Source organism: Zootoca vivipara, chromosome 1 (assembly GCF_963506605.1).
Source record: "Zootoca vivipara chromosome 1, rZooViv1.1, whole genome shotgun sequence".
NCBI classification, from domain to species: Eukaryota; Metazoa; Chordata; class Lepidosauria; order Squamata; family Lacertidae; genus Zootoca; species Zootoca vivipara.
In genome coordinates this window covers 84,050,683-84,062,871 of record NC_083276.1, presented here as the reverse complement: position 1 = coordinate 84,062,871, position 12,189 = coordinate 84,050,683, and the positions used below count along the sequence as shown (strand labels likewise).

The following is a 12,189-nucleotide window of genomic DNA, read 5'->3' as shown; positions in this document are numbered from 1 at the left end:
AGCCGTTTAGGACATTAAAGGTAAGCTCCTTATATTGGGCTCAGAAACGAATAGGCAACCAATGTAACTCCTTCAGCAGCAGTGAATTATGATTCTATCTGGCTGCACCAGTTAAAATTCTGGCAGCTGCAGATAACCTACAGCCAAGATCAGAGAGACAAAATAAGGGTGGGGAAGAAGTCAGAGGTTGGCACCTACGTTCCACACTCAGCCTGGCTTGGGTGCGGTCATGCAGACTCTCACAGCGGTAGGTGCCTCGATCTGCAAGCTCAATGTTGTGGATGGTAAGGGTCCGCTGAGACCCACATGCCTCCATGGAGTATTTGGTGTTCTGCTGCAGAAGGATGCCTTGCTTCATCCATTGCACTTCCGCACTCTCCAAGCTCAGCTCCACTTCCAAGCAGACGTCTTGCCCTTCCTCAGCCATCAAGTCACGCAGTGTCTGCACAAATATCACCTGAGCCTCTGCAGGAAGAAGTCAAAGATTAGTCAACTACAGTTTCATATCCTATCCCGACATGTTACCAGGCCACACCCCCTGCCTCTCTATCAGGAGAGATCCATGAATCTGTAAGCGCCAAATTCTAACCATCAAGGTCCAGGTGTGTTTGGCATGCTGATTGGAACAGAATTTTGTACTGGCTACAGAATCCAGCACCCTGAGAATCTCAGCTTTCGCTTCTTGAAAGTGCAAGGACCTATAGAGCTACAGGGGATTTTTTTTAAAAAAAAATGAATTGTGCAGCTGCAGGCAAAATCTCATAAGACAAGGGGTGAGGGTGAGGTTTAGCAGAACTTCCAACAAAGCTTCTATTGCCAGTACTGCAGGGCTAAAGAAGAAAACTATATCATGCCAAATAAGCAAAGACGGGCAATCGTTCTTAATTTGTTTACTTTATTTAGATAGCAGAATTTGCATTTCCTTAACGCACAATTCAGAAGCAGGGTGGGGCACATGATAGATAGGGTAAATACAGGTGTCCCTACTCCTGCTTACTAACAATACGTGCCACTGCCTGGCTACTTAGATGCTCCTTTGATCCATCCCAAAACCACACACTAGTATCGCCTTTCTTCTTACCTTGCACACTGAGCCTGGCTGAACTCACCAGACCTTCTGCGTGGACAGTGACTATGCCAGTATCACTCAGCCGGCACTGCTGTATGGTGAGGGTGTGGCACAGCCCAACCCTGGTGGTGGCGAACCGCTCACTGGGCACTATATCTTGGCCATGGTGCTGCCACTTGAGAGCCACATCATCTGGAGACACCACAACCTTGAAGGTGGCATCATCCCCCTCAAGCACAGTTAAGTTGTGGAGCTCGGAAATGATTTCCACTGATCTAGGGACTGGAGAAGAAAGTGTTGAGAGTCAGGGATGGCTAGGCCTGTGTTGGGGAGCCCCTGGCTACCACAGAAGCCTATTGATACACAGTATCTTGTCAGTCCAGTAAGAGTATCCCAGCACCCAGCCCTCATAGCATCTCAGTGGCCCACAATAAAAATATATGTAGGATTATGGACACAGGTTATTGGAACCAGAGCAAGTTGTTCCATGGGAAATAATATAGGTAGCTGCCTTATATTGAGTCAGGCCATTGGTATATCCCGTTCAGAACCGTCTACACCGACTGGCAGCAGCTCTCCAGAAATTTGAAAGGCGTTTTTCCCCATCACAGTCCTATCTGGAGGTGCTGGGGATGGAACGTGGGACATTTGGCATGCAAAACATTGAATGCAAAACCACTGAGCTCACACCCTTCCCCAAAGGACTCACTCTGCACTGTGAGGATGGCTAGGGTGCGGTCATCCTTGCTTTCACACGAGTATTCGCCAGCATCCTCAGGCCCTACGTGTCTCAGGGTCAAGGAACGTTCCCGCCCCTCTGCTCGGATCTCCTGGTGTTCATTGGCTTCCAGCTCCTGCCCATCCTTCAGCCAGAGGACATCGCCTTTGGTTTTGCACAGCTCACACCAGAACAACACCGTCTCCCCCTGCAGTGCCAGCACATCTGAGAGACCCCGAACAAACTTCACTGGCAGCTCTGAGGAGGACAAGGAATAGTACCACTGAGGTGAGAAGGCAAAAGGCAGAACACATGCTGTCTTACATACTGTGAGTGGTGGTGGTTATCTGGAAACCTGCAGAAAATCCTGATCATTCATGCAGGAACTCATATCTTTTGCAGAAGCCTAAGACCCACAATTCTTTCTAAATTTCCAACCTTCATGAAAACAAATAAATATTTGCGGACATAATTTGCTGAAGAAACCCAAAAGATTGAGGAACGGCTTTCACTAAGATCAGAAGGAAAGGCTTCTGAAGTAGCACTCTTCACTCTTCCAAATTGCTGAATAAATAAGGAACTTATGTGAACACATGCAAACATGCATTATTTATGCCAATCACAGATTTTGAGCACAGGGAACTGGGCTCCCTGTTTTCCAATCTTGGCTACAATAGGGCTGGACTGTTCCAAGCTCTACACCAAGCCAAAAATGCCAGTTGCTGAACCAAGGAACAGAAAATTTTGCGTAAATATAATATGGCAGAGAAGTGATTTTAGTTTTTTATGTAGAAAGTACAAGCTGCTTTCATAAAAGTGGGGGCAGGGGTTGGAGAAAAAAACAAAAATCCTTTATATATGAAGTTGCCTTATAAATTATACAGTACCCACCCGCCATTGAACCCAAAGTGTTTTGACTATACATGATTTTAGCTTTAAGCGCCATCTCCAGAAAGTAACCCCTGTATAAGCTGTGGGCTTACTGTACTGAGTCAGGCCAGCGTTGTTTCCTCTGCTTAACAAACCAAAGTTTCATGCACTAGCTTTCCTAGACCTCCACTCTAGAATCCCTTTAACTGGAGATGCCAATGACTGAGTCAATAATCCCATGCTCCACCACTGGGCTCGGGGCCCTTCAAAGCAAAGTCAACCCTACAATCTCTAAAGTGCAAACCCAGATTAGGGGGATCAAAGTGGGGATCCAAAGAAGAGTACATAAGCATGCAGAAGAGGCCTGTGTGCTAGAGCTTTGGTTGCTACTTATGGTCATAAACCATAAACCAGGCATCCCCAAACTGTGGCCCTCCAGATGTTTTGGCCTACAACTCCCATGATCCCTAGCTAACAGGACAAGTGGTCAGAGATGATGGGAATTGTAGTCCAAAACATCTGGAGGGCCGAAGTTTGGGGATGCCTGCCATAAACCATAAAACTGCCTTGTTGGATCAGAGCAGAGCCCCTTCTCACCCCATATTGTTTTCAACAGCGGCCAGGCAGATGCCTCTGGAATTATACAAGAGCATTGCAATGGCGATCATCTCACTGTTTGCCCCAAGCACCTGGGAATTAGGTCAATATTGCCTCTATGAATAGAGGCAATCCATTTAACTATCAGTTCTAATAGCCACTGATTGTTCTCAGTGTGTGGAGGAAAAAATACAGGCTATTTCTGAAACTGGCCGGAGGTCTGTCTCTTCTATATCAAGAGCTACCAAACAGATAACACCAAGCAAAGCTTCCACTCCACCTGCAGTTCTCTCCTGCTGACTGCCCCTCTCCTTCACTACATGAACAACAGAGCATAGCTTTATAAAAGTGAGCTTTTAGGCTATCATGTGGCAGGGAGAGGCACATGGTTTTGTGCTTGCCACATCCCCTTGTAAAGAAAACCATCAGGTTTGGAGTAAGACTAAACTAGCATTTGCTCCAGGCCAGCCTTCTCCAATGTCATCCAGATGTTTCAGACTACATTTCCCATCAACCCCAGACAGCATGGGAATTGTAGTCCAAAACATCTGGAGAATATCAGGCTGGCGAAGGCTGGGCTAGCCAGTAAAGGTGCAAGGCTCACTGGGAATAGATACACGCTCACTGGAAATACAGGGACTTTGGTGAAGCAGGCTCCCTTGACCATTGTGTAGAAGGGAGAATTTCAATCCATGTGGCTTATCCCAGTGTGGTAGAAGCAGGCACACCTGCCATAATTCTCCCTTTAACAAAATCATTTGATGCATGCTTCCCTGTGTAGTGGCGTCCAGCTGAGGCTGATGGGAGTTGTAGTCCAAAGCATCTGGAGGCCACTATGTGGGAGAAGCATTAAATCAGGTATCCCCAAACTGCGGCCCTCCAGATGTTTTGGCCTACAACTCCCATGATCCCTAGCTAACAGGGCCAGTGGTCGGGGAAGATGGGAATTGTAGTGCAAAACATCTGGAGGGCCGAAGTTTGGGGATGCCTGCATTAAATTAACAAAATATCCTCACTCCATTTTGAGTCTCACAAGCCATCCTAATGCGACTTGCTTCCTTTTCGTTCAGTCCATCCCACAGAGCCCCAAAGTGCTGCCAGTCTCATATGGGATCGCCTCCCATGTTCCCCAGCACAGACCTCTCACCTTTGACACTCAGCTCAAAGTGCAGCTGGTCATGATGGGAGTGGCATATGTACTCGCCAGCATCTGCTTTCCCCACGTTGCTCAACAGAAGGCTGTGGACCCGGCCCTCCCTGCGCAGCTGGCACTGGTCGCTCGCCACCAAGGCCCCTCGAGGTCCTTCCCACCTCACCATAGCTTGCTCCTTGGAGACGATGGCAGAGAGCACTGCACTGCCACCCTCAAGCACCAACACCTTCTCAGGATGCTCTGGCTTGGGCACAAACAGCACAGGGGCCTCTGGCGGAAGAAGAGGATTAAAGAGGGTAGAAAAGATGGTCAAAATGGTCTCCAATATCTGCCCAGCTGAGCCAAGTGGTTCCTTCAAATCCACCCCCCTACACCTTGCCCATTGGTGCAGCTAACTCCACTTCTGGCTTTTCTCTTTAGTTGTTCTATGAGCGTCACTCCAACTCTCCCTTGCTATTGGGGAACACAGGAGACTTCCATCAGACCTTGATGTTTGGTCCATGAGTTCCCCCCTTGCCCCACACCACCACCAGGGAGGAAATACCTTTGCAAGGAGGATATTGCAGGTTGATAGTTCACAAGCTGCACGTGGGACCAACCTACAGCTCCTAGCACCATACACATGCTCCTCCTGTCACAGCGCCTTGTGACACCACACACTTTTCCAGTGCTCCTCCCACTGCCAATGTCACAGAATGGAACTGCCATAATGGCTGCCACAGGCTTCCAGAAACATAAGGAAGATGGAGGAGGAGGGGAAACTCGGTTCTGGAAGCTTCTCCTTGCTACTGTTGCCCCATCAGGCCTGGAAAGGGAACTGGTGGGCCCATCTTACCTTGCACAGATGCTGTGAAATGCACTTCATCGTCGCCAGTGTCACAGGTATAGGTGCCGCTGTCACCTGGCTCAGCTTGCCTGATGGTGAGGCTGCGCACGGCCCCCTCGCTGCTCACCACCAGGCGTGGCCCAGGATAAAGGGGCCGCATGTTTTTCAGCCACCGGACAGAAGCTTTCTCTTGGGAGAGACGGGCAACGAGGGTCATGTTCTCTCCTTCCTGGACTTCCAAAGGCACATGGGCATCGTTCTTGTTCACAATGTGCACAGGGGGTGCTGGTAACAAGAGATAGAAGACCTCCCTCTTAATCAAGGCAGGGGACATTTTGCTGCCCTGTGAAAACATAGCCAACCCCACTGCAAAGCAGGCAGGCTGGTGAAAGGAGGTGGCCTTGGACTTGTGCCATTAAAGGGCAGGAAATTGTCAAGGGTTGCTGTTTTTCTTTTTTTTTAAGCTGTAGCTCTACAGCTACAGGGGTTGTATTTTACATAAACCCCAACTAGCATATTTTCTCCTGGATCATTTATTTTGTGATAGCACTTTAGTACATAATTAAGATTGCCTGGCACAAATTCAGCATTTCTAGACAACAACATATGTGGCTTCCTTCTATTAAGTATTAACATTTTGTTTGCAGAAAAGATCCTAGACAAGAGAGGTCCAGCCTCTCAAATTATAATAATCAAATACAACAGCATTGCTGGGAAGTGCAGTTTGGATTTTCTACCTCAGGAGTCAAAATTCCTGACATCCACTGTGTATAATTTTCTGTTTGGTGAAAAACAGAATATCACCAGCTTTCATTTTACAAATATATGTAATAAACCAAGTTTCTACTTCATCCTTTTTGTGACAGCATTTTGTGACAGATTTGTGAGTACATAGGCTAGGCTTGACATACGTCAGGAAAATTCCTGACATGTCCTGGTTTTGGGGTGTAAAAATGGTGTCAGGGGGAATTTTGCCGAAGTGGCAAAATGTCAGGGAAAACCCGGACGTATGGCAATGTGATGGAAAAAGCAGTGGAAACAGCTCCAAAAGCTTAATGTCACTATTTTGGGGGGAGGTTTCCCCCAAAAGCTCAATAATTTGGGTTTGTTCCCCAAAAAGCTCAATATTTTGGGGGTCTCAACAACTTTGTGGGTGTCAGGATTTTTACTTTTTGAAATATGGCAACCCTAACATTGCCAATGTCAGGGAACACTTAATCCAGATGAAAACTAAGTAGGACTCAATAGTCAGTAGCAAGACTCAATGGCTGCTTTTGTTGCTCCCACCCCTTCTTAAAGGTAAAGGGACCCCTGACCATTAGGTCCAGTCATGATCGACTCTGGGGTTTGTGACGCTCATCTCGCTTTATTGGCCAAGGGAGCAGGCGTACAGCTTCCAGGTCATGTGGCCAGCATGACAAAGCCGCTTCTGGCGAACCAGAGCAGCACACGGAAACACCATTTACCTTCCCGCTGTAGCGGTACCTATTTATCAACTTACACTTTGATGTGCTTTCGAACTGCTAGGTTGGCAGGAGCAGGGACCGAACAACGGGAGCTCACCCCGTTGTCGCAGGGATTCGAACCACCGACCTGATCGGCAAGCCCTAGGCTCTGTGGTTTGACCCACAGCGCCACCCGCGTCCCAGCCTACCCCTTCTTACTCATACCCATTTCATGAAATAAATTAAATCATGCAGGGTAAGTGCATGTCAGCAAACTTGCTTTGTTTACACATGGTAGCAAAATTTCACTGCTTTTGGTGAGCATTTGTATGTTCAGAGTCCTGAACTGCCCTAGCAGTGGGTGCCATAATGAATGGAGCTGAGCGTTTGCCACTCTAGAAATGTGTCCTGCTGCTCCCAGCACTTGTTTTTGCTCTTTGGCTTCCTCTTCTCCCAAAAAGGCACGGTGCCCAGTCCCAGATGCTGGAAAGGCCACTGCTCCTGCCTGCTGGCACCCTCCCTTCTTGGCAGAGGCTGCTGGGATTACTTCCCTGCCTCTCCTCAAAGCACCTGTCCTGGTAGGGGCAACCCTTGCCAACTCTCTCCCCCCTCAAACTTAAGAAAAGGAAAACAACCTCCAGTCAATAAGGCCCCCCTTGCTTTCAAGGAGGGCAGCATTTGTTGGCAGAAGGTGCAGAAGTAGCGGCGCCTGGGAATCAGCCGAAGTTAAATTTAACCCCCTCACTGGCAGAGTGCAGATAGAGAAGCAGCCTGAACCCTTCACTTGTCACCTGCCGCATTCCGTTACTAAGATCCTTTGAGCCTGAAGGTGGGAGCACAACTCCGGCTCCCTGTACTAACCCCCCAAATGCTATCCATGAAGCAGGGGTCACCACTGTGGCACCCAAGGGCATGCATGTACCCCCAGAGGCCTTCCCTGGTGCCCACAGGGTCCCCTCCTGTTGAATTTAGGCTTGAGAGAAGCATTCTTTGTAGCCAGTAGAATAGGTTATGGTGTGTGCTTGGCTGTGAATGGGTGTGTATGGTGCCTACAACATGCTCATGGATCCAGAAAGGTTGGCAACCCCTGCCACAAAGCAATGAAACCAGGCAAGGCTGGCACAACCACTGGGCAGAGTGAGGCAGCTAAGGCAGCAGACTTTGGGTGTCATGAAAGGGCAGCAATTGGTTAGCTTGCTTTTTGACTACCTCTGGTCTAAGCCACTGCATGACACCAGTTCCTGAGTTCTCCATCCAGTGAAGAAGGAATGGGATGGGCAACATTTCTGAGCTGCCCACCTCTCTGTACCCCCGACTTTCAACCCCAGTCATGGCTTGCCAGTTTTCTCGCTCTCTCTGAGGACGCCTCACCTGCCACTTTAACTGTGGACTCCATTCGGTCAGTGCCTGCATCGCACACATAGGAGCCTGAGTCTCCCGGCTTGGCTCCAAGGATGGTGAGTTGGCGTTGTTTCCCATGGGCTTCAATGCGCACACGCTTGCTGGGTACCAGCTCCTCCCCATTACACAGCCAGCGCACAGCAGCACTAGGCGAAGACACCTTGCAAGCCAATACCAGAGCCTCTCCGGACACCAGCGAGTGGTGCTCTGGAACCCCTGTGTTTCCCACAATGGAGATGGGAGGTTCTTAGGAAACAGAGAAAGAGATGAGGTGTCACAGTGCAGGGCACAGGCAGGGCCTGCTGGTCTAGAGAAAGAAAGGCACACACAACCATCTGCCACCCGGTCAGAGGCGGAGCGGCGCACATGCTGTGCACCCAGGGGCAGGGCCATGGAGGCGGGGCGAGTGTCCCAGGGGATGAGATGCCCATGGAGGTGGAGTGAGCCTCCCATGGCAAGCTGCTTCCTGGGCGGGGGGGTGGGGTGGAGCCATGCCGCTTTGCCAGCAGCCCTCCCTCCTTCCCTCTTCCTTTTGACAGCTCGGGGGAGGCTCCACCCCCAGGAAGCAGCCCAGGAGTGGGGGGCAACAGCATGACTCCCAAGCCTCCCCCGAGCTGTCAAAACGAAGGGGGAAGGAGGGAAGGCCACCAGCAAGGTGGTACAGCTCCACCCCTTCCCCCGACAGCTCAGGGTAGGCTTGGAAGTCATGGGCAGGTGGTGAGCTGAATGTCACTCCACTCAGTGATGGCACCCAGGGTGGACTGCCCCCACCAGCCGCTTCCTCTGCCCCTGCACCCGGTAGTCATAAAGAGCCCCCAGAAGGTGAACATAGGCACCAACACAGATAAGATGGAGCAGAGGGGGCACAAAGGAATACCACACAAAATGGTGGAGAACATTGTGCTTTTCTGACCCAACAAAGGACGAGGCAGCAAATTTCAACCCTATCTCACTTCCCTTCCATCATGAAGCAGGCCCAGGTCTGGGGGAGGGGAAAACTAGAGAGTCCTTTAAATGAGCAGAACCTTAAAAACTCAGTGTATTCACATGAGACTGATTTCAGAGGACACATGAAGGACTGATAGGTAGTTTGCTATGAAATATCAAACACCAGCACATTAGAGCTCATACACTGTGGTGTTCTCACTGCCCACCACTTGCAGTCCTCTCACTATCCAGTGGGGCCTGTCATGCTGCCCAAAGATGGAGTGATTTCCTTGGGTCTCTTTCCTGGGTGGCAGCTGTAACAACACAAGAGGGGTCCTGCTAGGTCACACCAAAGACTTCTCTAGTGCAGCATTCTGCTCTCACAATGGCCAGCCAGATGCCCAAGCAAAACACAGGTGCAATAGCCCTCTTCCCACTTGTGATTCCCAGAAACTAGCATTCAGAAGCAGACCGTATGAAATATACTGGAGGTAATACACAGTGATCAGGATTAGCAGCCACCAGTAGCTTTATGACCTGTTCCAGGTCACTTCCAGACAACCTGCTTATAGAGCATGTTTGCACCAAGTCTGTGGGGAGGTTGTTTATTGAGCATTCATTCTAATTCTTGGGGAGATTATACGATTCTGCATGAAGCAGTTGTTATCTGACCTTTTCCAGTGAATTTTCCCATCACCTTCCTTACCACAAAAGGTCCAGTTTTTGGGGAAAGTGGTTTTGTTGCAGGACAGCACCAAATCAACTTGCATTGCGTAAAAATGATACAGCGGTATCTAAATATTTTTATATATAAATATGTTCTCAACAGCAGTTAGATATGAGGTGCTAGTTCTCTCCAAAACCACCAGCATTCTTGAAAATAAGCAAATAGATATCCATTTGCTTGGTTTTCATAAGTAATTCATGTAGAATACAGCTTTTTTGGTACTGAATGTTGATTGTTGTTAGGCTGCTGGGTTTTTTTTAAAAGCACCAAATATCCACAACCCTCATTATTACGGTAAACATCAATAAGAACAAGTTTTAACTCATAAAATCACTATGGATGATGGGAGATTATTTGTTGCAGAGATCCCACTTAATATGTGCTTTGAAGGATAAATGTTACAAGATGTTATATCAGTGGCATTTCAGATAGAAGTTGGAGATGCAACTATGAAGGCAAGCTAATTACATGCATGTTGGTGGCGAGGAGAAGAAACTGAATGTTATTGGCATAAAGAGGCCGAGGCAATAAATTACAGGATATGAATTTCCCACTCTTTCTTTTCCTAACATTATGAGGATCCCTCCGAGATTCTATTCAAGAGACACTGAGAATTTGTGGGCAACATTGCAATAGCAGCCAGAACTGTAGTTGCTGGAAACACGAAACAAAAGGTAATGACTGTGAATAAGTTGACCTTTTGCAAATGTACGTGGGAGGACAAATTCCCATCGAAACCTTTTTCTCCCTTACTGAATTTAGATTACTGAAATAATATTGAAGCAATCTGTACGCTGGTACATGATGCTCTTTCTGCTGTGAGACTGCATTCTTGCCTTGAAAGAAATGATTTTTTTTTTTTAAGGTTCTCAAAAGCGGCCTTTAATCCCCCCCTCTCCTTCCAGGCCCAGACCTTACCCTCTACTGTGACGTAGAAGATGAGGCTGTCATCGCCACTGTCACACAGATACTCCCCTGCATCACAGCGCTCGGCTCCCAGAATCACCAGCGAATGGCACGCGCCATCCTGCTCCAGACACACACGGTCTGTGTCCTGCAGCTTCTCTCCATCCTTGTACCACTTCACCTCTCCTTTAGGGCAAGACAGCGTCACAGACAGGGTCAGGTCCTCCGAGGTCAGGCAGCGGTGCTGAGTCTGCAGCTCATCACGCCCTACAATCCGCACTGGGGGGTCTGCCAGCATAAACAAAAGTTCTGTTAACTTTCCACTTCTTCTCAATCCAGTAAACATTTTCATAGCACTCTTACTGTGCAAAGCATTCTGCAATCCATATTGTGTTCATCCTAACAACAGCCTCCCTACCCAAGAGACCATTTTTTTCCTGGTTGTACATAAAATGCATCCTAAGTGCTGTGTCGTTTAAGAGAACTGGAATAAAATGAAGTGTATCACTTGGGGCACCTGAATTCCATGGGTTTAACCAATGTTATATCATTCATTTAAGCACTAGGAAGGCTTGCTCACAACAGTGTCAAAGAGCAAAGAGTCCTGGGCACAGCAAAGAATATAACAACGGTTACTTTCATTTTCCCTATAAAAATGTGTCTGTATACTGTTTTGGGCATTTTGAGCCAATGGGCAGGTTTACAATGTTAAAGGAGATTAAGATCAATTGAAATAAACTGGGCATAGGAGTTTAAGTGCACGTGATATGGCGGGCATTGCCATTTTCACATGTCAAGTTTAAATGGACTTTAAGCCGCCTGTCTCAAACTAGCTATGCAATATCCAATCATTGCTCATGCAGAAGAAAAGTAGAGGAGAGGCACTGGTCAATGCAAATGACGTGAGCATCCAGGAAACTGTAGGCTTTATATGCCCAACTGAAGCAACATGTGAAAACATATCCTATCCTCCTCTTACAGAAGCCTCCCAGGGATCTCTCATCCAAGAGGCCTAGCATTGTCTACACATACACCTTCAGCAGCATCACATACGTGTGCGTGTGTTGGGAGGCACTTAAGATGCTCAATTGCCTTGGAATTTTGCTCCTTTTGTTTCCTTGCCTTCATAAGAAAATCTTTTTGGCTTGTGAGACAAATTCCCATATCAAATGTGCATCAGGGCTAAGTTTTCCTTAGCTGTGTGTGACCAACACGCTTCTCGTGGGCCATGCAATCTTTCTCCATCTCAAGTTTATTAATTGACAGAGTTTTCCTTTGGGGCTGCTTACTTGATTCTTTACTTACTCCCCCTCCCCCCTGCCAAAAAAGTCAAAGAACATCCTGTCTCCTGGCCTCCGTCCCGTCATTTGGATATGAGTTCTGAGAAATTGTCTGATAATCACTTACGTGCTGATTCTACTGAAAACAAATCCACTGCCAAGACTACATGCCACTGCCACAAATGCAGTGCCACCTAGAGGCCAAAACTACAAAGCACAGCAAACATTTCCCTCCACTCAAGACTCCTTTTGTTCTCACCAGCACACGGG

General features: G+C 48.0%; 1 protein-coding gene across 7 annotated transcripts in view; it reads right to left on the bottom strand.

The window, feature by feature from the left end:
- Positions 1–12,189, bottom strand: part of OBSL1 (obscurin like cytoskeletal adaptor 1) — a 65,771-nt gene that overhangs the window by 13,962 nt on the left and 39,620 nt on the right. For 6 of the 7 annotated variants that reach the window (XR_004693285.2, XR_004693287.2, XR_004693289.2 and 3 more), the window contains 7 exons: positions 10,652–10,927; positions 8,050–8,325; positions 5,243–5,518; positions 4,402–4,677; positions 1,779–2,045; positions 1,082–1,351; positions 199–465 (listed from right to left, as the gene is read on the bottom strand). Coding sequence is in view for 2 of the 7 variants with exons in the window: in XM_035126611.2 (XP_034982502.2) it covers positions 199–465; positions 1,082–1,351; positions 1,779–2,045; positions 4,402–4,677; positions 5,243–5,518; positions 8,050–8,325; positions 10,652–10,927 (1,908 nt within the window). In the remaining 5 variants the exon portion in view is untranslated. The remainder of the gene's footprint in view (positions 1–198; positions 466–1,081; positions 1,352–1,778; positions 2,046–4,401; positions 4,678–5,242; positions 5,519–8,049; positions 8,326–10,651; positions 10,928–12,189) is intronic. The other variant, XR_004693288.2, reaches the window with a different exon arrangement.